The sequence below is a fragment of the Pogona vitticeps genome, chromosome 1 (genome assembly GCF_051106095.1).
Source record: "Pogona vitticeps strain Pit_001003342236 chromosome 1, PviZW2.1, whole genome shotgun sequence".
NCBI lineage: Eukaryota > Metazoa > Chordata > Lepidosauria > Squamata > Agamidae > Pogona > Pogona vitticeps.
In genome coordinates, this window is record NC_135783.1 from 126,669,544 (window position 1) to 126,695,039 (window position 25,496).

Below are 25,496 nucleotides of genomic sequence, written 5' to 3' on the forward strand. Positions count from 1 at the left end.
TGTTGCGGGTGAGCTCAGTAAAACTCAAATAGCCTCTCCTGAACAGAGACTTGAATTATCAGCCATTACTGTGGTTAAATATAGGGACGTGGTGGCGCTGCGGGCTAAACCGCAGAAGCCTGTGCTGCAGGGTCAGAAGACCAGCAGTCGTAAGATCGCTCCCGTCACTTGTCCCAGCTCCCGCCAACCTAGCTGTTCAAAAGCATGCAAGTAGATAAATAGGTACCACCTTGGTGGGAAGGTAACAGCGTTCCGTGTCTAGGTCGCACTGGCCATGTGACCACGGAAGATTGTCTTCGGACAAAATGCTGGCTTTATGGCTTGGAAACGGGGATGAGCACCGCCCCCTAGGGTTGAACACGACTGGACAAAAATTGTCAAGGGGAACCTTTACCTTTACCTTTTACTCTGGTTAAACTGCTGTACTGCAGCCAAAACTGTGCTCATGACCTGGGGTTCAGTCCCAGGTAGTTGGCTCAAGGTTGACTCAGCCTTCTATCCTTCCGAGGTGGGTAAAATGAGTACCCAGCTCACTGGGGGGGGGGCAATGTGTAGCCTGCATAATTAACTTTTAAACTGCCCAGAGAGTCGTTGAAGCACTATGGGACAGTATATATGCAGCACGCTTTTGCTCTTTTTAAAAAACCATGTATCCATTTTATGTTTTGTTGCCATCACAACCCTAGCTGCTGTCAACATATACGGTAATTGAAAAGTTCTTGTAAAGATTTTGTCTGGTGTCATTGCAGGGAGCATGGTCTCTAGTTTCATTTCAAATTCAACTTTCAAAATCTTTTGCATTTCCAAATGTTTGTCTTTCCAGAATTTATTTGTCTTTTTTACAGGTCCACCACATATGGTAGTAAGAACCTTCAGTTTTTTGGCAGTTTCAACAGAGACCTGAATAACTTTTGTCCATGCTTTTAATTTGGGGGGGGGGTTATATACCACCAGTAGTACATTTTAGACCAGTTTCCTCTTAAAGTTTGACTTGCAGTCAATTTTTTTATTTTTTGTCCATATTCCCTCCCATTTTTGGGAGGTTGTCGATTTCCCTGTTTCATTCATTCATTCATTCATTCATTCATTCATTCATTCATTCATTCATTCATTCATTCATTCATTCATTAGATTTCTATCTCGCCCTTTTAGACAAAGTTCTATCCCAGCTGTATTTATGCCAATAAAGGTTTGGAGAAAGAAGAAGACAAAGTTCTACTCCAGGCTGGTTCCATCAAACATTATAAACTCAAACAGTTAAAAACAATTAAGAACAATAGATTCTGTATCCACTTTAACATACTGGTTTTAACCGGCTCCAGTTGTAGGGCACCTTTCTCCTGATCAGGGGAAATAGGACTTTCCTCTGTGAAGCTTGGCAATGCAGGCATGATATTGCAAGGCAATGTCAGCCCATTTCCTGACATTTTGAATCAGAGATACAAAAACAATTTCCTTCATTCATAAACTGGAAAATTTTGGAAGGATTGAATGTACCTCCTTTGTTTTATGCTGCAACAGTCTAAGAACTGAACAAGAATCACCATAACCTTTAGGCATACATGCTGAGGTGCTAAGAGAGCAGGGTTCCTACCAAAAACCTCTGCCCCACAATGGAGTATAGAGGGTTCTGCCCAGGCACAAAACCCAATATGGATGAGTGCACAGAGGACAATTTGAATGGCAGCAGTTACAGTAATCAGTCTGTTATGGTTTGCAAAGTTGTAATGTTACTAATTAAAGTTATAAAATCATAGTAGAAGAATCAACATTTCTTTAAAATCCAGTTTATACCCGCAATAGTATTATTTCTGGGATACCCTGTGTGGTGTAGTGGTTAGAGTGATGGACTGGGACTCAGGAGTCTTGTGTTCAAATCCCCACTCAGCCATGGAAATTCACTGGGGAGTGATGAACTGGTAAATATATCACTGTCCTTATTAGAATCACTATAAGTTGGTTGTGACTTGGTGACACATTATGTAATTCTAGCTTAAGGCCAAAATCATTTTGTGGAAAACTGTGTAGGTAAGGGCAGTTTGGGCAAGCTGTTCTTATTTCCACTGGCTGGCCACTGAAGACCTGATCATGCAATCCATTGCGCATCCAGGGGAGGACCGGACGCAGAGACCTAGAAAAGACCTCCTCTTGCCTGTCCAATTGGCTTTGCCACAGTCACACAAGTAAATAGCATTCAGGGCTAAGTTTTTACTGGTCCAAAGGTCCAACAAAAAAGAGTCTACTATCATCCCTTTTTAAAATGGTGAAGAAAAAGTTGGTTTGGGCACCTTTCTAGACAGATAGTAAATCCATAGCTGAGCTACCACAGCTGAGAAGGCTCTATTTCTTACAGCTTCCTGACATGTCTCCAAAGCACAAATGCATGCAGTAAGAATTTAATGTATGGGTAGAGGCATGTTCAAACTTCTGGCTGCAAGATATGCTATACAGTATAACTATTTTTTTTTGAACAGACTGTCTATGATTTGGTTAGATGCTAGTCACAGAAGAAACGGTACATGAGACAAATCTAGGTAATATATACACTAAATATGTCATTCTGTCAAAGATAAGCAGTTCCATTGTTCTTTCTTTTCCCCTCAGCCCTGATGATTCAGTCCGAATTGCTTTTGGGTAGAGTTAGTGGTGATGATTATTTTGAAACATAATGGTCTCTGCTTCGTGTAATAGCACCTCTTCATCGAGAAAGAACTTGCTAAATGTAGTCATTACCTCCGGATTCAGGCAGAAAACCACTACCCCACCCTCACATTATTTATAGCTGCATTCTGAACTGATATTAGATGTGGCAGAAAGCATATGGTTGTTACAACTCATTACTACACCGGCAAATCCAATATCTTTGTTGTATGAACTATTCCCTGTGGAAGTCTTTCGAGGAGAATATTTTATGGAATGGAACAATTTGGAAGTACATTTCTAGTAATAATATATTTTAGCATTTGGACCTGTATGTATGACAAAAAATATGCTTTTAGAAGCCCAGAGTAAGAAGAGCTGGAAATCAATGTGTAGAATCCAGTCTGAGATCCAAGAGGTCAGGTGAATGATCAAATATATGAATTTTGTATTGTATGTGATGTAATAGTTAATAACCAGGGCTGTCATTACAGTTTCACAATCTTGGGGTGTAACTACACTGGTTTGCAACCTGTATTACATTCAAAATCACAATCAGTGTTTATATAGGGGCTGCAGATTTATTTTATTTTATTTCATTTATCTGTTTGACCTTTATACTGCCCATCTGGCTGCCAAGGGCACTCTGGGTGGTTTAGGGAGTTCACTGTTCGTACTAGATGTGATGCGGGTTGTATTCAAGTCCTAAGCCCCTCTTCTTTTCTTCCGTCCTCTGGTCCCACCTCTGCTGATTCTTTTATAGTTCACCATGAAGCAGCTTTCTGATTTAAAGCTTCAGACTACTACATTTTTAGAAACCTTTTTATAGAAAAACTACATTGTATAATAAAAATTAACAGTCTAAGAGTACAGAAATCAAATGTTTGAACAATAATTTTGCAAAATACATCGTAATTCACACATCAGAATGATTCCATAACAGACATCACCACTTTCCCTTTCCCCTTCGTTACTCTTTTCCCTTGCATTCAAGTAACACATGCAGGAACTACCTCATATCTGGTGGCAATTTATCATGCTAGTAGTTTAAAACCATATGTGAACAGAGATGAGGCAATGTTTAGAAGCATTGCTTGAAAGCAAGAGAAAAGAGTAACAGATGGGATGGGGAAGGTGATTTTATGACATTTACAGATTTTTTTTAGTTAGTAATTAACAGCACAAAACTTTTGCTTCACAACAAAAGGGCATTCCCACATGTTCTGATAGGATTAAGGATTAGCACCCAATTCCCCACATTAAAGTCATGTTGCTTTGGTTTTGAATGTCCCCCTGAGTCCTGAACATCACACACCAACTCACTATGTCACTAAAACACCACCTATAGACAAATCTCCAACCTTTACAATAAAACATCAAAATGAAGTACATGCGGAAAAGCCTGTTCAGATTGTTCCAGCTTAAAAAAGGAGAAGCCCTCAAAGAGCAGAGAGGGGAGGGAGCCCACTTTGGAAGCAAAAAGGGCTGGACCAATTCAAACCAACCTTTGCATCATGCAGTAAGTAAAAACAACACCTGGAATTCACATAATTTGACCACATAGTTGCACGCTTATGCACATTAAGGTGAGAGTGAATATCACCAAACATAGTAGGACTGACGTTAGTGCCAACCATGCATAGCATTGCATGCTGGAGAAAACTTACGAGATTAATCAGATGTGTTTCAGTGGATTGATGTGTTAATTAAAACTGCATATGACTGATCAATACTTTTGAAGATAAAAATGTCTTCCAGAAAAGAGACATTTTGTCTCTTAAAGATTTCCTCTTTTAAAATGATGCCCGTAATCAACAATCACTACTTGAGAACAATTAACATAAAAAATACACTGCCTGATTAATAAAGTGTGACTTTCTAGTTGATTTAAAGCGTTCCCCATTAATTAACTGAATCTCTCAATCAATGCATGGTTGCAACCCTATTGATAATGGCTGCCAGCTACAGTAATTTTATATGTGCTTCATTGCAACCACATGCAAAGCATGATCTGTACGTGTCAAAATTATAAGCAGATGTTCCTGCAACCTACAATTTCAGCAGTCTTTCATTTCTAACAAGATGGAAGGCATGGTTTCTTTCCTTTGTAAGCTAACATAGAGCAGAAAAAAAACACCTGTTCTGGTACACGTCTCTTTCATTATTAAAAGGACCCAAGTTAAAACAGCCAGTTTAAGAGGTTTGCAAATTGCAGCCTTAATTACAAATGCAATTGAGTTCTTCCTGTAGAGAAGGGATAAAAATGGCAGATTAATATGAGCCAAAAAACCAATTGCAAGTAGGAGAAAGGTGCAATTGCTGGCTCACTGGTAAGGACTTGTTTCTTTGCTATTCTTTTTCTTTTCTCTCCCCCTCGCCAACTCCCTGCTCTCTTTTTCCCCTCCTTGGAAAGCCAGAAGCAGTTTGTGAGAAGAATACTAGAACCCTGTTGGTTTACTAACTGAAGAGATGAAATGTGAAAAAGCTTGTCTCTCCTCCATGTAGAGAGAAACTGTGGAACAACTCTCAAGCTGTAAGCCACCTTTCTACTGTGGGGCCAACAACCAAATCTACATGGTGTTCCAAGGATTTTAATCTCCCTTTCTCCACAAACAAAGGATTTGCCCTTCCTCTTTAGATACTCTTCAGCCTTGATGTTCTGCACAGGATTCTAGCCCAGTGAAAGAGCAAACTGACAAGAAATGTGTGGTTGGATAGTCTTACACAAAGCTCTAGTCACCTGAACTTTTTAACATTCAAATGCTTACACTGCATGATTTCAGGAGATCTGTTAAGTTCTCTCTTTCATAAACTTCTCATTCTTGAATGCAGGTCCATGCACTTGAATGCCATTGAATCAGTGGGCCTTAAGTATGCTTATCTCTTGCCTTGGATTGTTGCTGGTGTTTAAAGTACTTTTATTTCTCAGCTTCTTTTTCTTCTTCTCTTTATGTCTCCTTATGTTCCTTCCTACCCACTCCATGATGCCCTCTCCCTATTTCTACCACTTGCCTTACCTCATTCTCTCTACTTAATTAATGCTTCCACAAACCACTGTTGTGTATTCCCATCATTGCTTTTCTCAGCTGAAAAGTTCTAAGTCCCTTATCCTTTCCATAGATCTGTTTTATTTTCTGAGGAAGTGGACTTGTTCCACAAAAGCTCACCTTAAAATAGAGCAATTAGTTTTTAAGATGCCGCAGCATTTTTGTATTCTTTGTTTTTTATTTTGTTTTGTCTCTTCTCAATATGCTTTCACAGACTAACAATACTACCCCTCCGAAAACTATTCTGTCCTTATGGCTATTTGTGGGTATTTCACCTTTACTTGAACACCAGCATTTTCTATGCTAGCGGTGAAAAAGAATTTCATGGGATTTGATGAAAGTAGCATTTCCTCACATGCCGAGATTTGTTCAGAAGAAGCACACGCCATAAGAAAAACTCATGAGCATGCCAGGCTTACAGTGTGTTTCTAAGAAATCAAGGGTGACACAGTAGATATTTAAAATGCAGTTGGTTAAAAGGGACATAATTGAAAAGCATGCAAAAATATTTTGCTCAGTGGGGAGAAGTGAGGAAACATGCACTAAAAATGCACATGAATTGCTATGCAGAAAGTAACACAATATCTTGCAACTGGACACAAAAGAAGAATGGAAAAAGATAAAAGTGGGATTTGGAGACACTCAATTAAATTGAAACACAGATTTTTACATATATGGTGTGTGTTACTATGTCATGTAAAGAGTCACACCACTTCTCTGTTATTTTAAATTCCTTCTTTCTATTGATACTAAATAAATTAATAGCAGTCATCAAGAAACAGAAATGGTGAGAGTTTTCTACATGCTGTTCTGTATTTACATAACCAAATTGGCATTAATATAGACTGTAATTTGAGATTTCACTGACATTGCTATGTTATATACGAAGAATGTCCCTCTCTTCAGTAACCAGAAACTGTGCCTCTGATTTGCAGTGGTGAACTGTTCAGATCCAGGCTTTGTGGAAAATGCCGTTCGCCATGGGCAGCAAATTTTCCCTGAATCCTTTAAATATGGAATCAGTGTGGTGTACCACTGCAAGAAAGGGTTTTATCTTCTAGGATCTTCTGCTCTGACGTGTAAAGCTAATGGTCTGTGGGATAGGTCATTACCGAAATGTTTGTGTAAGTATCCAACACATTTAATTAACATTTACCTGTTTGTTTGTTTTTTGTTTTGTTTTTAAATTTAGAAGTTCAGTATTATCTGTTATTACAAAGGTGCTTATAAATATCCGGTTTTATAAGGCCATTATCAGGTGCTATATTGGACAAATATCTTTATTTTTTTTTCTTATTCTTCCTTATACATTCATTCTAAGTGACAAGACATCATTTTATATCATCCTACAAATCTTTTTTTAGAGTTTTTGTTAGCCTGCAATTATCGCTGCTCTTGAAGTGCACGTGAGGTTGTGTGCAGTTGTGTTTATTTGCTGTAGATACAGACCCCAGTGGAAGAAGGCCTTCAGCCTCCTCCTGCTGCCCCCCTGTGTGCTCTTCAGTCTGCCCTGAGCAATTGAAGGGTGCTGTGGAGAGATATTGCTGAGACAGTGAGAGTGCAGAGGTGGAGGAGAAAGGAAGATCCAATAGCCTGTAGTTTCTGTTTTTAGACAAAGATAAATCTCACCCAAAAGGTCAATGAAAACATTATTATAGGATCCAGAGAAGTCCTCTTTCGCACAGAGGCCAGTACACTAGTCATTATTAGAAATAGGACACCGACATATGGATTGTTTTCCTGTTTTTGGCTCTTTTTCTTGAGTCCAGAGCTCTGACTGAAATTCATGCTTACTCTGCAGCAGGATGAGTAGTGGTGTCAATCCTTTCTTAGTTCATTCTCTCAGGTGAAAATGAAACGTTTTAAACGTTTTTTTTTCCCCAAATGAATTTTTAGGTACTAAGTTAGTGTTAATGCATTGTTTACATTTTGGGATTTACCTGTGTGAAAAATTCTTGGAATTGGTTGCTGCATGATATAAAGTTTTAACACAAAAATTCATCTTCGTTACACAAAATATGGGTGGGGCTTTTGTGTGTGTGTGTGTCAAAACCTATGGTGTTTTGTTTTACTAATGATGAAAAAAAAGCCCTGGCCTCTTTGCTCTCACACAGAAGTCTCACAGTCATTAACATTGCTTTCAGTAAGGGTTCCTGATGTGTTAAGACAGCCTTTTTTCATAAAGGACAATAAAATTTGCAAGTGTTTATTGCATCTTTTGTGGTTTGGCAAGGAACATAGGAGAGGAAGGAAAGAGATGGGCCTAAGTTAGTTGTTTTGCTCAACTCCCCACCAGGGTATAAAGCAAACTTCATATTCCTAAACTTTTACAGACTGTGTGCTTCTTGTTCTTAATATGAATGACTACAACTCCAATCCCCTTTTTCCTCCCTACCACAGCAATATCTTGTGGACATCCTGGAGTTCCAACCAATGCAATCCTATCAGGAGAAAAATTTACATATGGATCTATAGTTCACTACTCTTGTAAAGGAAGTCGAACTCTCATAGGGAACTCTAGTAGAGCATGCCAAGAAAATGGCCGTTGGAGTGGAACCCTGCCTCACTGCTCAGGTATGCGGAATTGGCTGAGTGGAGCTGAAATTACTGGAATCTCTCCTTGTACTAGTTTTAAATAGGAGAAGTATATTACTTAATACATAGATAGTAAGCCAAGTTTTGTGTCTTAATTTTACCTTTGGTTATTTAGTCCCCTTAAATAATTTAATGTCTGTTTCTTCTGACTGTCTCCATGGTCTTCCCAACAATAAGTAGATATTCATTTTTTCCACGGGTTCCTAACCTTGGGTCCCCAGATGTGCCTTGGAGTCCAACTTGCAGAAATCCTGCCTACTACAGCTAGTAGTGAAGGCATCTGGGGTTTTAGTTCAAGAACACCTGGGGACCCAAGGTTGGGAACCACTGATTTATACCTACCAACTTTGAAAACACATTAAATATTTATCGAAATGGACTCTACTCCAAGGAAATTGCGTGCTTGGATGTTAGATTCCTAAATCCCCAGTCTTGCAAACTACTGCTTGCAACATTTCCTGACCAAAGATGAAGAAACTTTGTTTGAGGTGGGCCGAAAGGAAGAAGCAGAGCTGGGTGCAGGCATGGTTTTTCTTCCAGAAAATAATCCAAGATGGGAAAACAGTCCCCAACATTTGCAATGTAAAGTATTGCTTTTAGTACTGTTTATGCTGAAAAAAAGCCATAGAGAGAACCATCTTCTGTCAAGCCCCTATTTTTAGCTGAAGAAGTTTGATGGATAATTTCAAGTCCATTCTGGGTATATTTAGTGTGCTGTGACCAGACATGGGCACAAACCTCGGTTCAGGAATTCGTGCCGGTTCATATGGAGTGTGTGCCTCTCCTCCTCCTCTTTGGCTGTTCGACCAGTCCCCAGCAAGAGCATTGGTTTGCCTGGCCTGCCTCCTTGTCTTAATGGGTGATCAGCCAAGGAAGCGGGGCAGGGAAGCCCATGCTCCAGCTGTAGACTGGTTGAACAGCTGAAAAGGAGGAGGAGAGGAGTGCATGCCAGCTGGTGAGGGGGGGGATCCAGCCAGCGAGATGAGGGAAGGGAATGTGTGACACCTGTGGTGCTGTGCATATGAATCGGCACAAACCTCCGAACTGAGGTCCATGCCCATCTCTAGCTGTGACCAATACAGTGGTGCCTCGCTTAATGATTGCCTCGTTAAATGACGAAACACCTTGATGATGAGGTTTTTGCGATCGCAAAACGATGTTTTAACGGTAAAAATTCGCTTAACAATGATCGGTTCCCTGCTTCGGGAACCGATTTTTCACTAAATGACTATTTTGAAACAGCTGATTGGTGGCTGTCAAAATGGCTGGCTGCTGTGCAAAATGGCTCCCCGCTGTTTTTAGGACGGATTTTTCGCTACACAGGCACCGGAAAATGGCTGCCCTATGGAGGATCTTCGCTGGATGATTAGGTATTTAGCCCATTGGAAGGCATTAACCAGTTTTTAATGCGTTTCAATTGTTTTTTTTTCCCCGCTTGAGGACGATTTCGCTCTACAGCGATTTCGCTGGAATGGATTAACGTCGTCAAGCGAGGCACCACTGTAAGTACTTCAGACTTTGATCCTAAAGGTATAACAAAGACATAGCCCCATTCTACCATGGATTCCTAGCCAATTTATGTTGATTTGGGTTCAAGCTTGGAAAAAGCCTAAAGATAGTTATCATTTTAATTATTTATGCTCATGTTCTATAGGAAACAATCCAGGATTTTGTGATGACCCTGGAATACCGTCTCATGGCTCCAGACTTGGGGATGAGTTTAAGATAAAAAGCCTGTTGCGTTTTTCTTGTGAAATGGGTTACCAACTGAGAGGTTCTTCAGAAAGAACATGTCTCCTTAATGGCTCTTGGTCTGGTTTTCAGCCAGTCTGTGAAGGTCAGTATTAACTGAAGTGGAAGACATTAGAAGCCACACAATTTCAGTTCCATAAATATGTCATCAAGGCGATTCCAACATGTAGTGTGACCCCCTTCCAAGGTTTTCTAGGTAGAGAATACTCAGAAGTGGTTCACCATTTGCTTCTTCCGGGGTGTGTTTGCCCTCCCACCCAGAATAACCACGCAAGACCAAGTTTGTGGGTAAATCATGTGCCACGCTTTATTGGAGTCCATTCCATTTCCATAAACATTACACTCCTGGCAAAAAGGGGGGGGGGGTCCTGCTGTAGTGCGGATTCAGGTTAGTTCTTGATCATCGAATGACCATTTAACAGCCAGCCGGTTGTGCTCCGGCCTCAGTCATCCCCTTTTTCTTTACCAAGGGATCACTATCGGCCTCCATTTTCCTACCTTGGGTCCAGGTGCATCCCCAGCACATCCCAGCTTCCTAGCACTGAGATTGCCTGATCGACAGTGCTGCGAGCTGAGATGCGCTGCCATTTTCCCTCATTAACCTATAATCCAAGTTCGAATACCGCTCGAATCTGCATTACCCACCCCTGCGTGACCAAGTTCTACCATCCTTACTAAAACTAAACCTCCTAACCTAGTGCGGGATAGGCGAAAAATCCCCGCCTCCACCTGCCAATCAGGAGGCGGGTCAAAAATTCCTATCCGGCCCCCAGCAAAGGGCAACCAGCTAATCTTGCAGTAGCATATGGGGTGGGCAGGTGGAATGCCGCTCACAAGAACAAAAGGGGAGCTTCCAACATGGCTGCCCCCTTAAATATGCCCTGCTCAGCACACGCCCCTCAGCTGATTTTGGGCAAGTCCCATAGCCTCGCGTGGCATCCGGGAAGGCTGGCAAAGGCAACACCTCCTGGGGGATCCCTTTGGGCCCCCTCCCGGCGTTGGCAGTGTGTGCCCTGAGACTGTGCAGCTTCCTCAAAACCACACAGGCTGGCTTTACTCACAGGAGGCACAGTGGGGAATTAAACTCCCAGCCTTTGACTCTGCAGCAAGCTGCCTTATTTGCTGAGCTATCTAAGCTGCTATTATTTATTTGTTGTATAATGAAAAGTCTCTTGTGTCTTTCAATCTCCTAGGCCATGGGAGAAACCATTTCCCTTAAGGCAGAGAGGAGGAATAGGTATATCTTATTTTAAGAACATGAGCTGCCAGGTTTTGCTCACAATGCAGTTTGTCCTTCATTCACCTTTCTCCCCTTGCCTAAAAACTTGGTGTACATACAGGTTGCCTACATAAGTGATTATGGACTTCTGCTGTTTTAATTTATTATAAACATCTGTTCTGTTTTCTAGCCAGCAATTCATTTTCCCACAGTTCACAGCTTATTTCCTACCAGTAAAATGTTTCCAGTCATATAGAACTGATATTGCATCCAAATATTAGTGGGTCTGTGGGTGGTTTCATAGATGATGCTTCAAAACACATAAGGCCTTTTATATGTTTTTTGTGTCATTTATGTTACAAATTCAAGAGATTCATATTTTTAAAAATTGAGAGAAGTAGTTAAATATATACTGTGGCCAATGCAGTTTCCTCCTCTATAAAATAAAACCTGTACTGGAAGTGACTGGAGCTTTCAAGGGACCACTGGTAGCAGGACAAATGAGATAAGTACAGTATTAAACCCCCCCCCATCCCCACCCCCGATGAAGTAGAAGCCAGAATAGGAAAAAGCTAGGGCTAGGCAATGGTATTAACATTGAAAAAGTTGAAAAGAATGTGCAGGAATACCAAAAGAGTGGAGGGAGGCAAGAGGGTTCAAGTAGAAAGAGAGGAGTCCAGAGTGACTGGCCAAGCAAGGAGAAGGCAGGTCCCTGAGGGAGGGGGATTCCAGAGAATCAATAGCTATATTCTTTGACGAAGATGATTAGCAACCTGCAGAATTGGACTTTTGCCAAGGAAAAACTGCCGGAGTTGGCATCTTGCATACTACAGAATGCTATTTTCTCCAACTCTTGCTAAATCATAATAATGGTCCTGTGCGAGAGCGTGAACTGGAAACCTGTAAATTACCATCTGTAGCTTGACATCACACAGAAAGAAGATGTCAAAATTGAACTTCTGGCTCAAAGGCAGGTGGATTTGGGGACAGAAGTGTGGTGGGGATAGACCTGCCTTTTCAATGTCTTCGTTTTTCAGTTTCGGTTATGCTCCCGCCAATTTTGCAGTGGTAACATTTCTCTGAGGGGGTGAGCTATCAGAAGTGTGGGATAGTAAATCCATTTCTCCAAACCTCCACCTAACTGAAAAGTTTTTCTCATAAACCCCCTTCTCGAACTTCTTTGGGGTCTTGTTTCACTTCGCTTTCTCTGAAATAAAATAGTCTTAGCTGTGCCTTGTAGGAGCAAAGCCATTATAGTTACAAATAAGGAAGGAATCTTCCATTCCTATTTTTGAGGTGCTGTGTCTGTGTCAGAAGTCCTATATCTGTTCTCAGTGCAAAAGGGTGAAGCTATCGCTAGAGGTTTGCCAAACCAAAAAAGGTCACTTCCCCTTTCCCACACTTCCATGTTTGCCTTATGCCTGCATTTTTATTTGTGTTGTTTTGTTGTTTTTGCTATTGAGGGAGTTTTTTAAATTAGAACTGAGGCTGCATAAAAGGCAAACTTGTATATGTATATGAAAGGGATCCCCTCCAAGGAACATTATAAGGTAACTGGATTTACCTTTAATGAAGGACTGTCTTTATTTCATGCAACCAAATCTGACATTTCAATGTTAAACACTGGCTTCACTGGATGAAAGTGGCCCTAGCTGTTCCTGGAATATATTCTGGGAAATAAACTGGTGTGAGTGCTCGCTGTGCATGTTGGCAGTTACTCCTCAAATGAGGCAAAATGTCTATGAGGAAATATGCCAATGCTTTCAATACTTTTTCCCTGCTTTTCCTGCTTCCTGTTTTACGTTCATGCCCTTCAACATGCATTCAAATAACTAATACCTGTACTGTCTGAAACTAATGAAGCAGAGTGATAACATTAAGGCCAAACAATTCAGGAAATACATCTTTTGAATTTTTGTCTCAAGTTATTGTCTTTCTTTTAGATAGCTTGGACCCAAGCCGTTTAGGGCTTTATAGGTTAAAACCAGTACTTTAAACTATATCTGGAAATTGATCGGTAGCTAGTGGAGCTGCAGGAACAGGGTGGTTATGCGATCCCTGTAACCAGCCCAGTTAACAATCTGGCTGTGGCACTTTGGGACCCTCTGGATTTTCCGAACACTTTCCAAAGGCAGCTCCACATAGTGTATGTTAGAGTAATCCAACTGATATGTAACTAAGGTTATGTAACTAAGATGTAACTAAGACCAGATGAGGTGTATCAAGGAACGGACACAGTTGGGACACTAGTTTTAATTGTGCAAAGGCACCCTTGGAATTGTGCAAAGGCACTGACACCTGGGCATCCAGGCTCAGGGACATACTGAGGAGCAGCCCCCCCCCCAAGCTGAGCACCTGTGTTTTCAGAGGGAGTGTGACCCCATCCAGCACAGGCTGCATCCCTAGTCCTTGATCTGCCCTTCGACGGACCAGGAGCATCTTTGTCTTGTTTGGATTAAGTAGGTGTTTATTCACCCTCATCCAGTCCATTACTGACACCAGTCATGGACATAGAACTGAAACAGTTTCCTTGGATTTAGATGGCAAGGAGAGATTTCCATTTCTTTGCATCCATTTATAAGAGAAATCAAGCTGGCTTTTGTTCACTTTTCTCACCACCCTCCCTTTTGACAGCTGTATCTTGCGGAAATCCTGGAACACCAGCTAATGGCAAGATAGTCTACAGTGATGGAATTTTGTTCTCCAGTTCAGTCATTTATGCCTGTTGGGAAGGATATAAGACTTCAGGGCTAACCACTCGTCATTGTACTGCCAATGGGACATGGACTGGCAATGCTCCAGACTGCACAGGTTTGGCATTTACTTTCCATAACAGTATGCTTTAAGGTGAAAAACAGTACATGTACAGAATACGTTTTTTTTTCCTCATAAAAATGTTGCATGAGAAAGTATAGTAAATTAAACTTGTGTTCATTTGGATCTTACATGTTTTTTTCCCTTCGGCCAGGCTTATCATTAATGACTGATGGTCTCAGAGAGATTTTTAAATAGATGGCTGTGTTTTGTGGTTTTAAATGTGTTTTAATATTGATTTTATTTACTACTTTGAATACAACACACACACACACACACACACACACACACACACACACATCTTGCCCAGGACTTAGCCCTACTGACATCAAAACTTACTCATTACTAAATTGTTCAGAACTATAGCCTTTAAACTGTTAGATTTCAATACACACTTTCCTAAACTAAGACACATTGATACCTTGAGAACTGAATAGGATTCTGCTCTTAGGCTTATGTTCTTGAAGTAAAACATGTCCGTATCCTGTTTAGCAGGAATACTAACTACGCTTCTTCCTCCCTAAATTTTTATAATGATATACAAGAAATTAATAGCCGCTCAGAGTGGTCTATTTGATCAGATGGGCGGGATACAAATCAAATAAATAAAATAAATAAAATAAAATAAATACAGTACTGTCTTCCCCAACTTGCTGCCTTCCAGATATTTTGGACTCCCAACTCTTGTGAACCTAAGCTAACACAGTCATTGGGATTTGATTTGATAGGAGTTGTGATCCAACGCATGAGGAAGTCACCAGGATAGAGAAGACTTACTGCGCTAGCAATTTCTTTTTACTGCATTTGCTATACCTTAATGTTGTGAGCCACTTTGGGTCCCTTGTTGGGAGAAATGTAGCATATAAATAAAACTAATAATAATAATGCCTGTTTCTACCGAAAGCCTATGCTGCTGTGTCAGTCATGTCTTGTTTATTAGTAACATTTAGTCTTTTGTCACGTCACAGGTGACAAAATGTGGTTTTTAGAAACCACAGCCATATCAAATTATCCTTCTGTACTTTCTGAAATAATAGAGATCTGGGGTTTACAGTGTGTATTGATACACGACGAGAGAAATGTTATCTACAGTCAGTCAGAAAACTGTATATGGAGTCAAACTCCTGGAAATGTTCATTGATGCAGAGAATGAGACCTGTTGCTGATGTGTTTGTAGAACATTTACACAAATGTGCCTGTACATCATTTAGATAGGCATGTAAAAAAGGAGGCCTCTGGAGTTTGTAAATACAATACATTTTAGGGAGTCAGCCTACTTGCTCCTAATCCAGTCAGACTAGCAATACAGATGCAGAATAAATCTGATTATATGTATATGTTACGCATTCATAAAATGTTTCATTTCATACTCTTGTTTTTTATTACCTTTAGAATATAGCTGTGCATGCAGATTTTTTTGCGTGAGATCTATTGTTCCATATTTGAAATATTTTTAAAAATGTTTTTGTTCAGTGATCAGTTGCGGAGACCCTGGTGAATTATCAAATGGCATTCATTTTGGAAATGATTTTACCTTTAACAAGACAGTGACTTACCAGTGCAATCCAGGGTACCTCATGGAGCCTGCTGGTGCATCCACTATACGCTGTACGAAAGATGGCACTTGGAACCAGAGTAAACCCATCTGTAAAGGTTTGTGCATTAATTAGCTTAACTTTCCCCCTACAGTTCAGGGTTGCGAAGAATACTATCTACATTCTTTATTGTTATCTGTTTAGTTTGTCTCAATTTGGCAGAACACCTCAGTGAGTAATTTTCAAGCTCTGCAAGATATTTTGCCTGCAAATGAAAGTCTGGGTCACCAAATAAATGCACTAACCTGGGGCCTGGTTTGTGGCTTGGCAAGTCCATGATGCTGAGAAGGAACCACCAACCATCTTGGTTCTTCTTCCTAGGTGCCTTTGCACCTGGGGGGAGGTATATAGAGCATGCACTGCTGGCCAGCCAATCAGGAACAGTCAGCAGTGCTTGAAAGAAGAATTCCCTGCCTGGCAGACCTGAGTGATGAAGTTTTCAGTCTGGTCCACCTGGCTCGGATATAAGGGGAAATCCAGACTCCTCCCTGACAGTCTTCAAATGGACTTCATCCACCCTTCCTGTGTTGATGTTGTGATATTGGCTGTACGTTTTGGGGAAGGGATGATTCCCAAGGTTTTGCAATTGTTTTTGTAACCTATCTGTCACTGTTTTGTTGGTTGCAGCAGGAAGGGCAATTTGATATACAGTGGTGCCCCCCATGACAATGATACTCCGTTCCATAGAAATCGCTGTCTTGTGAAAACATTGTATTGCGAAAAGTGTTTCCCCATTGGAATGCATAGAAACCCATTTAATGCATTCCAATGGGGATAATAGTCATCGTTTTGCGAAAATCGCCCATACGGAAGCCATTTTGCGAAGCGCCGATCAGCTGTTAAAATGGCTGTCCTGTGAAGCATCGGTCCGGAAAACACCCGTTTTGCGAAGCGCTGATCAGTGCCAAAATCATCGTCTTGCGAAAAATGGTTTGCGAGGCACGGACCCAAACATCATCCAGCGAAAATCGCCCATTGGAAACACTGTTTTGTGAATCGCTATAGTGATTGCAAAACCTCATTGTCATGCGGATTCGTCGTTTTGCGAGGTCGTCATCTAGTGGGGCACCACTGTGTAGGAACAGATCTTCAATGAGGAAGATGAGCAGTAGCCTTATCCCAAGCAACGGATCCAATCCACAAGAGGATCAAGGGATGGTGAACTGGTAGAGGTGCACTCAGCTTAAAAGGGCCACCAAGTTCCCTACAATCAGAGTCAGGGGTCTCTCCCCACCTTGAAGGATTTGCAGTCCCATTGAGGGTTATCTTGCCTGGATCTGCAAGTCCCCATTTATATGTACAAACACTCTGTACAAACCTAGTGTCCTTTCCTTTTCAAGGATCAAAGCATATGCTCCCATGCAACAATGATTACTTGTGGATGTGGACACAAACACTCCATCCAATGTTTCTAACTTTTCAAAATTCATGTAGTAAAGCAGGATGCACTGTCATCTTGCACTAGCTGCCTTAGTTGCATGAAAGCATTGTGTTGTTGTTTAGTCGTTAAGTCATGTCTGACTCTTCATGATCCCATGGACCAGGCCCCTCCAGTGAAAGCATTAATTTTGTCTAAGGGTTCTTTTTATGATTTTCTTTGCTTTGTTCATTTTTTCCTTCTTTTTCCTCCTCTGATGTCAAGAGCGTTATGAAATACTTTTGTCCCCTGTGGGATGCAGAGAATAATTGTGTAGTTCTTCATTCTTGCTCATGAGGAAAAGACAAGTGAGGATTTATATCCCTACATTATTACACAAATACTGCAACTTTCTTAGATGTGTAATGAGCAGGATCTTTCTAATTTAAAGTATGTAAATCTGAATATATTGCATATATATGTATGTATATAAAGAAGTAAGTGAGTAGAACTAAAATGGTGGATCATAGCAGACTGAAAATATTTAGTAAATAAATCAGAGCATTTGATTTTTTATTCTGACTGGAGGGACAGATTAGAATCCTATTGCTTTCCATGATCACATAAAAGCAATAACATAAGTGATGTTACCTGTTTCTTGGATTGTCCATCATGTGTCTGCTTTTCTTCTGGTTATGCAACTGACCATGCAATTGGCGGCCTACTCAGGTATGAAGTCAGTATCCTGGGGAATGCAAAAATGAAATAAAATGCTTGCACAATTGCTTCTTCATCCTATGCAGATCTGTTGTAAATACACACTCAAAATTATGTGTGTGTTTTGCAATAGATTTTACCTGTCATAATTTAATATCTTGTTCAGCTTTTGGCTATGTTAAAAATATTCTCCCCCCCCCCAATCCTTTAGCTATTACATGTGGTCCACCTCCCCCTGTGCTATATGGAATGGTGGAAGGATCTGATTACCATTGGGGATCAAGTATAAGTTACAGCTGTGCTGATGGGTATCACCTGTCCAATTCTGCTATCCTTTCATGTGAAGGACGAGGAGTGTGGAGAGGCGAGATCCCGCAGTGTTTACGTAAGTTTATTAGCATCAAATCATTTTTTAAAAAAATTGCTAATAATTAAGTGTATGGGGTAATGGTGTGAAACTCTAACAGAGGCATAGGGAGAAACCACTTTGTAGGACTTTTAGAACCAGACACTGAATGTTGAATGCAAGTTAAAGGCAGTTTGTAGGGTGGCAGCACATGTGTTGCTATGAGGATTAATGCGGCATCCGAACAAAGTGATGAAAATGCAAGCAGTGCTTGCACTTCTGAAACACCAGGAGAAATAACACCATTTCCAAAGGGTTGACATGGATTTCAGGTGGCGCAGAGTGTATCAGTTTAAATTTTTTTGAAAAGTCAGATTTTGACAAGCGCTAGTTATGCTCCTATTTAATGGCCAATTGACCCAGTAGGGGGCACCCTGATTTTGAAGAAGTCTCCCCCTTTTCCATCAGCATGCTGCCTCCTCTCCTGTGGCAACTGAAAACGTTTCTCGATAAAGCAATCACAGCCTTGCTGTAATCCCTTTTTGCTCATTGGTTATGCCACACTGGCAAGAGTGGGGTTATGTTTCCAGTTGAAGAGTGCTTAAGTGGTTCAAGATCAGCTATCTTGATGAGACTGCTTGGAGCTGGTCCCACAGTGACTGTTTGTTCTCAACTAGAGTATATCCAGGCAGCCGTAGTCAATTAGCAGATGGGGTGTGTTTGAAAAACAAATGCTGAGCCTAATTTGTGTTTGTTTTTAACTTTAAGATCTTAGACAGAAGCTTCTTCAGATAAAGAAGTTGGGTAACTTGAAAATAATTCAGCCATGAAAAATAGAATACTTTACTAGTTCACATGTAGTATACTGTATATATATATATTTTTTAATTTCATAGATACCACCCCCTTCCATTAAATAAATAAAATCAATAATTTATATACCTGCTATACATCAAGCCAATCCCACCTCATTATTCTTGTTGTCCACACGCTCTGTGATGCCTGTATTATCCTTTCTCAATAGTGACCTATCAACACTATGTGTCCCATTAGGTATCTCTACATTTATGTATGTAATACTGATAACAGATGATGACAGTAATAATGTTGTACTCATAAACCTTTGAATCTCCGTTCCACAAAGATAATCTATTTGTCACAGATTTGGTAAACAATTCAATAATTCAGTAAATGTGGAGCTGGCTCACTTATACCCATAAAATAGATCTCTTCCTATGCATGACACATTGACCACATTTTAGAGCCCTTTATTAACCACTCTCCTTTTTCCCTCCTCTTTGTAACAGCTGTCTTTTGTGGAGAGCCTGGGATTCCAGCTGAGGGACGGCTCAATGGCAAAAGTTTCACTTACAGATCTGAAGTAACTTTTCAGTGCAGACCACCTTTCATATTGATAGGATCTTCAAGGAGAATATGTCAGGCAGACGGTAGCTGGAGTGGAATTCAGCCAACATGCATTGGTAATTGATAACATTATTTGACTATTCTCTGCCTAAGTACACTTTCACACATGGGAAGTCGGATGTTTCCAGCATGGTTACAGGGTATAGAGCATTAACTGGTTTATCTTCATGGACCGAACAAGAAAATGAACAACAACAAAAATCTAATTTTAGCAAAAGATTGAGTACTTTATATTAGACTTTATTTATTTATTTATTTATTTATTTATTTATTTATTTATTTATTTATTTATTTATTTATTTATTTATTTATTTATTTATTTATTTATTTATTTATTTAGGCAGGCATAATGGCACACAAGTGAAAGCAACATTTTAAAAGGAGAAACATTAAATGGGTTGTTTGAATCTTTTAAATCCTGCTCTTTTGTGCTTGCTTTTTGTTTGTGTGAATGTGCATGGTTAGCTTCAAAAAGAGAAAATACATTAGAAACATTTAGCACAAACCATGTGCAAACTATGACAATAAAAGTGCTTGATGCCCCGCTCTCCTGCTGGAGATAATAACTCTTGTGGTGTTCGGGAAATCCTAGACAGGCTATCTTGACATACTGAGACAGGCCATCTCCACCATAAATGAGACACTGATGATAGCTTTTTCATTAAAGTTAAAAACTGTTTACAGCAAATGGGATAAATTGTCATGTAGGGTTATAAAACTGCTTATTTCATTATTGGAAGCTACATATTTTTGGAAGCTGCTATTGAAGCTGTGAAATCCCAATTGGGTGAAGAGAAACAAACACAGATAGACAAGATCTGGAACACAGTCATGATCAACAAAAGTCACTTGGCATCAATGGAAAACAGGAGCAGAGCAATAGCAGAGAACTGCAGACAGGCCTGTGGGCCTTCAAAGATTGCTTCAGTTTTACAAAGCCTAAATAATAAACTAGATTTTTAGTCACAAAAATTACAAACTCTCTTTTACTTACCATGTTGTTTTTCTTGTTTGAGTAACTTGATGCCAGGTGTGTGTCTGCTTGCAGTTAAGAGCTCTATCACTGAAGGCACCTTTGGACACTCTAGAACAGTGGTTCCTAACCTTGGGTAATCCAGGTGTTCTTGAACTGCAGCTCCCAGAAAACCTGGCCAGCCCAGCTGGTGGTGAAGGCTTCTGGGAGTTGCAGTCCAAGAACACCTGGGTTACCCAAGGTGAAGAACCACTGCTCTTGAGCAACATGGGTGTGAATGGGAGCCCTTTCTGGGAAAAGAGAATCAGTGAAATGTTTGATGGCCCCCCTGCCTGGATACTGACGCAGATGTGCAGGACCAAAATCAGTCAGTGGTTGTGGTTGATCATTTAGAGGGGATGCACCATCACTTTTGTTTCTGTTTTCTCTTCATCTCCCACTGTTGTTGCCCATCTGATACTATTTTTGTGCACTCCTGTGGCACAGAGCTGGCCCATTGAAGCCCCCCTACTTATGAGGAACAGGGATGGGATTGTCTGGGTTTAGGAAAAGCTCAGAAACAGTGGTTGAGTGCGTGTGGATTTGGAAAACTGTTCCCTGTTGAGAGGCAAATGATGAGGCTTGCTAATGATTTCTTGTAAAATTATATGGTGTGCTTTGTTTGGCCTCTCTTGGCAAGACTGTAAAACACACAGGTTTTAATTCTCCCTCTGGTACTGGAGAAATGTCTATCCATGATGACTGGTAGTATTATTCTCATTAATTTTGGCTCGATAGCTCACTGGTTTAAGTATCTGGTTACAGAGCCAGAGGTTGGAAGCTTGATTCCTCACTATGAGTCAGCTTATATGGCCTTGGGCAAGCTGCACAGTCCCAGAAGAAGGGAATGGCAGAGGATATTTGAGTATCTTCTACTTGGAAAAGTCTGAAAAGGGTCATCAACTTGCCATAAATCAGAATTGACTTGGTGGCGCAAATTTAATTTATTATTAAAATTGGCCAATTCCATTTTGAAAAATGTCTTTGTTGGTGATTATGAGTGATCTGTCACTAGATATGTTGTGGAGCCAAGCCCCACACTTCAATTTTGTACTTCCTTGAATTTCTCCTGATTATCCCCCTTTCAGATTCAATGAATGGCCCCATATTCTCTGGTTGTAGGAGAGATAGAGAAAAAACTTCTCACCACCCATTTTTTTCCTGATCATTCATATTGGTTATTTTATGCACCTCCATCATGTCCCCCTTTAAGTATGTTTTCTTCTGTGTTAAATCCATCTGACAATTCCCTTACTCCCCTGGTCAGTTCTTTGGCAACCCATTTGAAGAGGTTGTTTTCCCTAAAAGTGCTGCACCAAATGAACATACACATCACCCTTCTCCTTTCAATGGTGGAGAGATGCAGAAGTGTGTGATTTCATAGTTCACTAGAGAAAAGCCATGTTCTCGGAGGCGTGTTACCATATAATGGATGAACTCCTGTAGTAAATCACAACTATTCAATCAGCGGGGATTTGGTAAATCCATGCCTATGTAAGTTCCACTGATTTGATGGATCTGCTCTCGTTGTGACTTTTTACTAGATATCAGCCAAGGTTTGAAGCAGTAACATACATATCCAAAATGATGTTTTTTTTTTTTTTTTAAGAATTAAATCAAGGTCCCATTGATACTTTACAAAGCCTTAATAACTGTATAAATCTTGCTGGAAATCATTAGTGTGCAACTAAGTAGTGTCATCTATAGCAGTGGTCCCCAACCTTGGGCCTCCATATGTTCTTGGACTACAACTCCCAGAAGCCTTCACCACCACCTCTGCTGGCCAGGATTTCTGTGAGTTGAAGTCCAAAAACATCTGGAGGCCCAAGGTTGGGGACCACTGATCTATAGCATTCTGGTGCTACAGTCAGACCTTACATTATGATGTTGCAGATCATGACACTGTGTGTGTTTTACGTACCTTTCCTTCCTAACTGATAGGGGGAATGTCTTTAAAACATATAAATGTAGAGTCTTTCTGAACTGCAAGCAACCACATTTAGTGTGGCTAATGATGTCCTCCTTTATACTTATCTGTGAGAAGGTTCCATTAATCTCAGAGGGGTATCAATCTGAATAAACATGCCTAGGATTGCAGAAGGTTAGCTCAGTGGTTTAGGTATCTGGCTGTGGAACCAGAGGTTTGATTCCCCAGCGTGCCCCCTTGATAGGGGATGGACTCAATAAGCCACAGGGTCCCTTCCAGCTCTAAGGATCTAAAATTATTATTATTTGTATACACACATTTAATAAAATTAAAATAGATTTTGTGGCCTGGTTGGGGCAGGAAAATCTGGAAATGTTAAACGCTCAACAGTGTAATTAACAGATAAATTAGACAGAACAAACATCATGCATTTGCTGTAGACATATTTGTAAGCTATGCATTTTAAATGTATTATGATCTGCTGAAAAAGGCTGAAAATTCTTCAAAGAAAAAAAAGGAAAGAATGTAATTTTGGGAATGAAATTTATTGCATAAAATTCTTTCCCTGGAAATCACAGATATTTGCCTCCATTGCAAAATTTGTAGATCTAGCGTGACCTGAGCAAATATCTTTCTGCTTATACATCACTTGCGATCCAAATCATGCATGTGTATTTTCATATTCTTCCTAATAGAAAAGCAGATGTGATGCCTCTTAATTGAAGGTGTGAATAATGACTGCTAATGTCTTATTTCTCATTGAGATAAGTTGTCTGAACATACAGTGAAACTGGTTGGGAAGAATTTCCAAACCCCGTAAGAGTTCCTCACATATGATCGAAGATGTAAGGAACAAACACTTCCTCTTTTTTATTGCACAAAACAGCTCTAGCTATTTTACCTCATGTGAATCAAAGCACACACAGAGATGCAAAAGATGCCATCTAAGGTGTATCTGTGCAGCAAAACACCGGTAATTGTGAGCTTCATTTAATTTCCAGAAATGTGCAGAACTCAGTCCTGTAAATGCGCCATAATCTCTCCAAAACTACCACAGACAATTATTGCTCTCATGAAACAAAAAGACCAATACAGTGGTGCCTCGATTTACGACCATAATCTGTTCCAGAAGATAGACGTAACTCGAAATGTTCGTAAGTCAGAGCCCCATTTCCCATAGGAATGCATTGGAACCCCATTAATCCATTCCGGGTGAAGAAAAAAATCACCAAAAAAATCATTGCAAGACTCATTGGAAACATGATTAATCCCTTCTAGCTGAAGAGGGGGGGAAGAAAATCAATCAAGTGTACAAGACCCATTGGAAATGCATAGAAAACAGATAGAGCAGATCAGAAATGCAGAGAAAACAAAGGAAAAATCAAGGGAAGCATGCAGGACTCATCGGAAATGGGTAACCCCCCCAAAAAAGCAGCCAATTCCCCAAGACCCATCGGAAATGGGGGGAAGCAAAAAAAAAACAACCCCCCCCAAGACCCATCGGAAATGGGGAAACCCTCCCCCAAAAAAGCAACCATACCCCCAAGACCCATTGGAATTGGGGGGGAAACCAAAAAACAACCCCCCAAGACCCATCACAGCACAGAAACGTAACCCCCCAACTCAAAACCATGCTGCAAAAACACCCAGAACAGTTTTTAAAAAGCAGAAAACAGCACCTTATTTTACTGGGCAGCTCGAAGCCTCCCTGCAAACACACACACACACTCACTCAGAAGCAGAAGCGAGGCAGTCCCAAGCCTCTGAGGACAACACACTCTCTCTAATTGCTGGGGTGAAAGAGCTACAAGGAAGCAGCCTTGTTCCCACCTACAGTTAGAAATTTGAATTTCCCACCTTTCCCCCCTACCTTTTTCTGTTCGTAAGTGGAAGTTCCAGTCGCAAGTAGAAGCCAAATTTTGCGGCCGGAGCTGGTTGTAACTCAAAATGGTCTTAAGTAGGGACGTTCGTAAGTCAAGGCACCACTGTATTTACACTCTCTCATTTAGTGTGTGAGGGTAAGTTCACAATTAACATCCCAAGAAAGGAGCTACCAGAACATTAATGGTGCTTCTTAAAAAAATCAGGATTGAGCCCCATGTACATAGAGGTTTGCTGGAGCATAGAAAATAGCATGTAAATCTACAGTTTAGAAGATCAAATGCTTCGGATCCTCTGAGATTTTCAGGGCAGGCCTTCAACATCTTGCAGAATCTGTCAACATGATTTAAGTGCAGATTACACATATACCATACTGGTGTCAAGAAATTATCCCAGCGGGAATGTAAGGAGTAATTGTGAGGGCTTTTTTAATCCTTTTTTTTAAAAAAAGCAGCTTGATCAAACAAACCTGAACTTAAAAATCTATAGACAGACAGAATTACCATATTTAAATTCAAATTAAGGAGTTGCTTATTGTTGAATCGGCTGTTACCTCTATTAGCAGTGGTCTTCTACATACAAGAAAGGCCTATGAAAACAGATAAAACAGATGCAAATCTAACATTTCAAATATCCCTGTTCAAAGCTGGTGGAAGAATACTTCCACTTTCCAGAAGACATTAAAGTAGCCATTAAAGAAAAAAATTCAAAAGGAGATGGAGAAAGTGAGGGGTACAGTCCACTGGGAATTTCCATTCTATCTTCAGAGATGTGGATAGGAATAATGGATTATTATCATACTAAATGTATTAAATCAGCTTGCTTCAGAGCAGCAGCAGCTTTTGTGGATGGCAAGAGTTAAAAATGTAACTGTCACAGTCAGTAATTTCTGCACTGAATTCCTCTGTGACTTCATTGCCTGTCGTCCCACCTAGGGATGTGAATCTCATAGCTTCTCACTCTCAATGAGAAAGTTGGGGGGGGATATCCCTTTTCTCCTTGCAGTAAGAATTATCCATGTAAGATTTGTTTTTTCCCCTGAGAAATCCTATGGGGAATTTTACAGAAATTTCATGGCCTTTTTTTTTTTTCTGGAAGAAATGCTGACCTGCAAAGGATTGTTACATGTTTCTGCACAGAGGGGCATCTTTCCTGCCCAAGATTCACCG

The 25,496-nt window shown here is 40.4% G+C and overlaps 1 protein-coding gene across 2 annotated transcripts in view; it reads left to right on the plus strand.

Annotated features, from left to right (window-relative positions):
• The window catches only part of CSMD1 (CUB and Sushi multiple domains 1), a 1,337,717-nt gene that overhangs the window by 1,278,176 nt on the left and 34,045 nt on the right, over positions 1–25,496 (plus strand). For both annotated transcript variants that reach the window (XM_078386602.1, XM_020797818.3), the window contains 7 exons: positions 6,623–6,811; positions 8,088–8,261; positions 9,937–10,119; positions 13,888–14,064; positions 15,541–15,720; positions 17,948–18,121; positions 19,390–19,563. In XM_078386602.1, the coding sequence (XP_078242728.1) occupies positions 6,623–6,811; positions 8,088–8,261; positions 9,937–10,119; positions 13,888–14,064; positions 15,541–15,720; positions 17,948–18,121; positions 19,390–19,563 (1,251 nt within the window). The remainder of the gene's footprint in view (positions 1–6,622; positions 6,812–8,087; positions 8,262–9,936; positions 10,120–13,887; positions 14,065–15,540; positions 15,721–17,947; positions 18,122–19,389; positions 19,564–25,496) is intronic.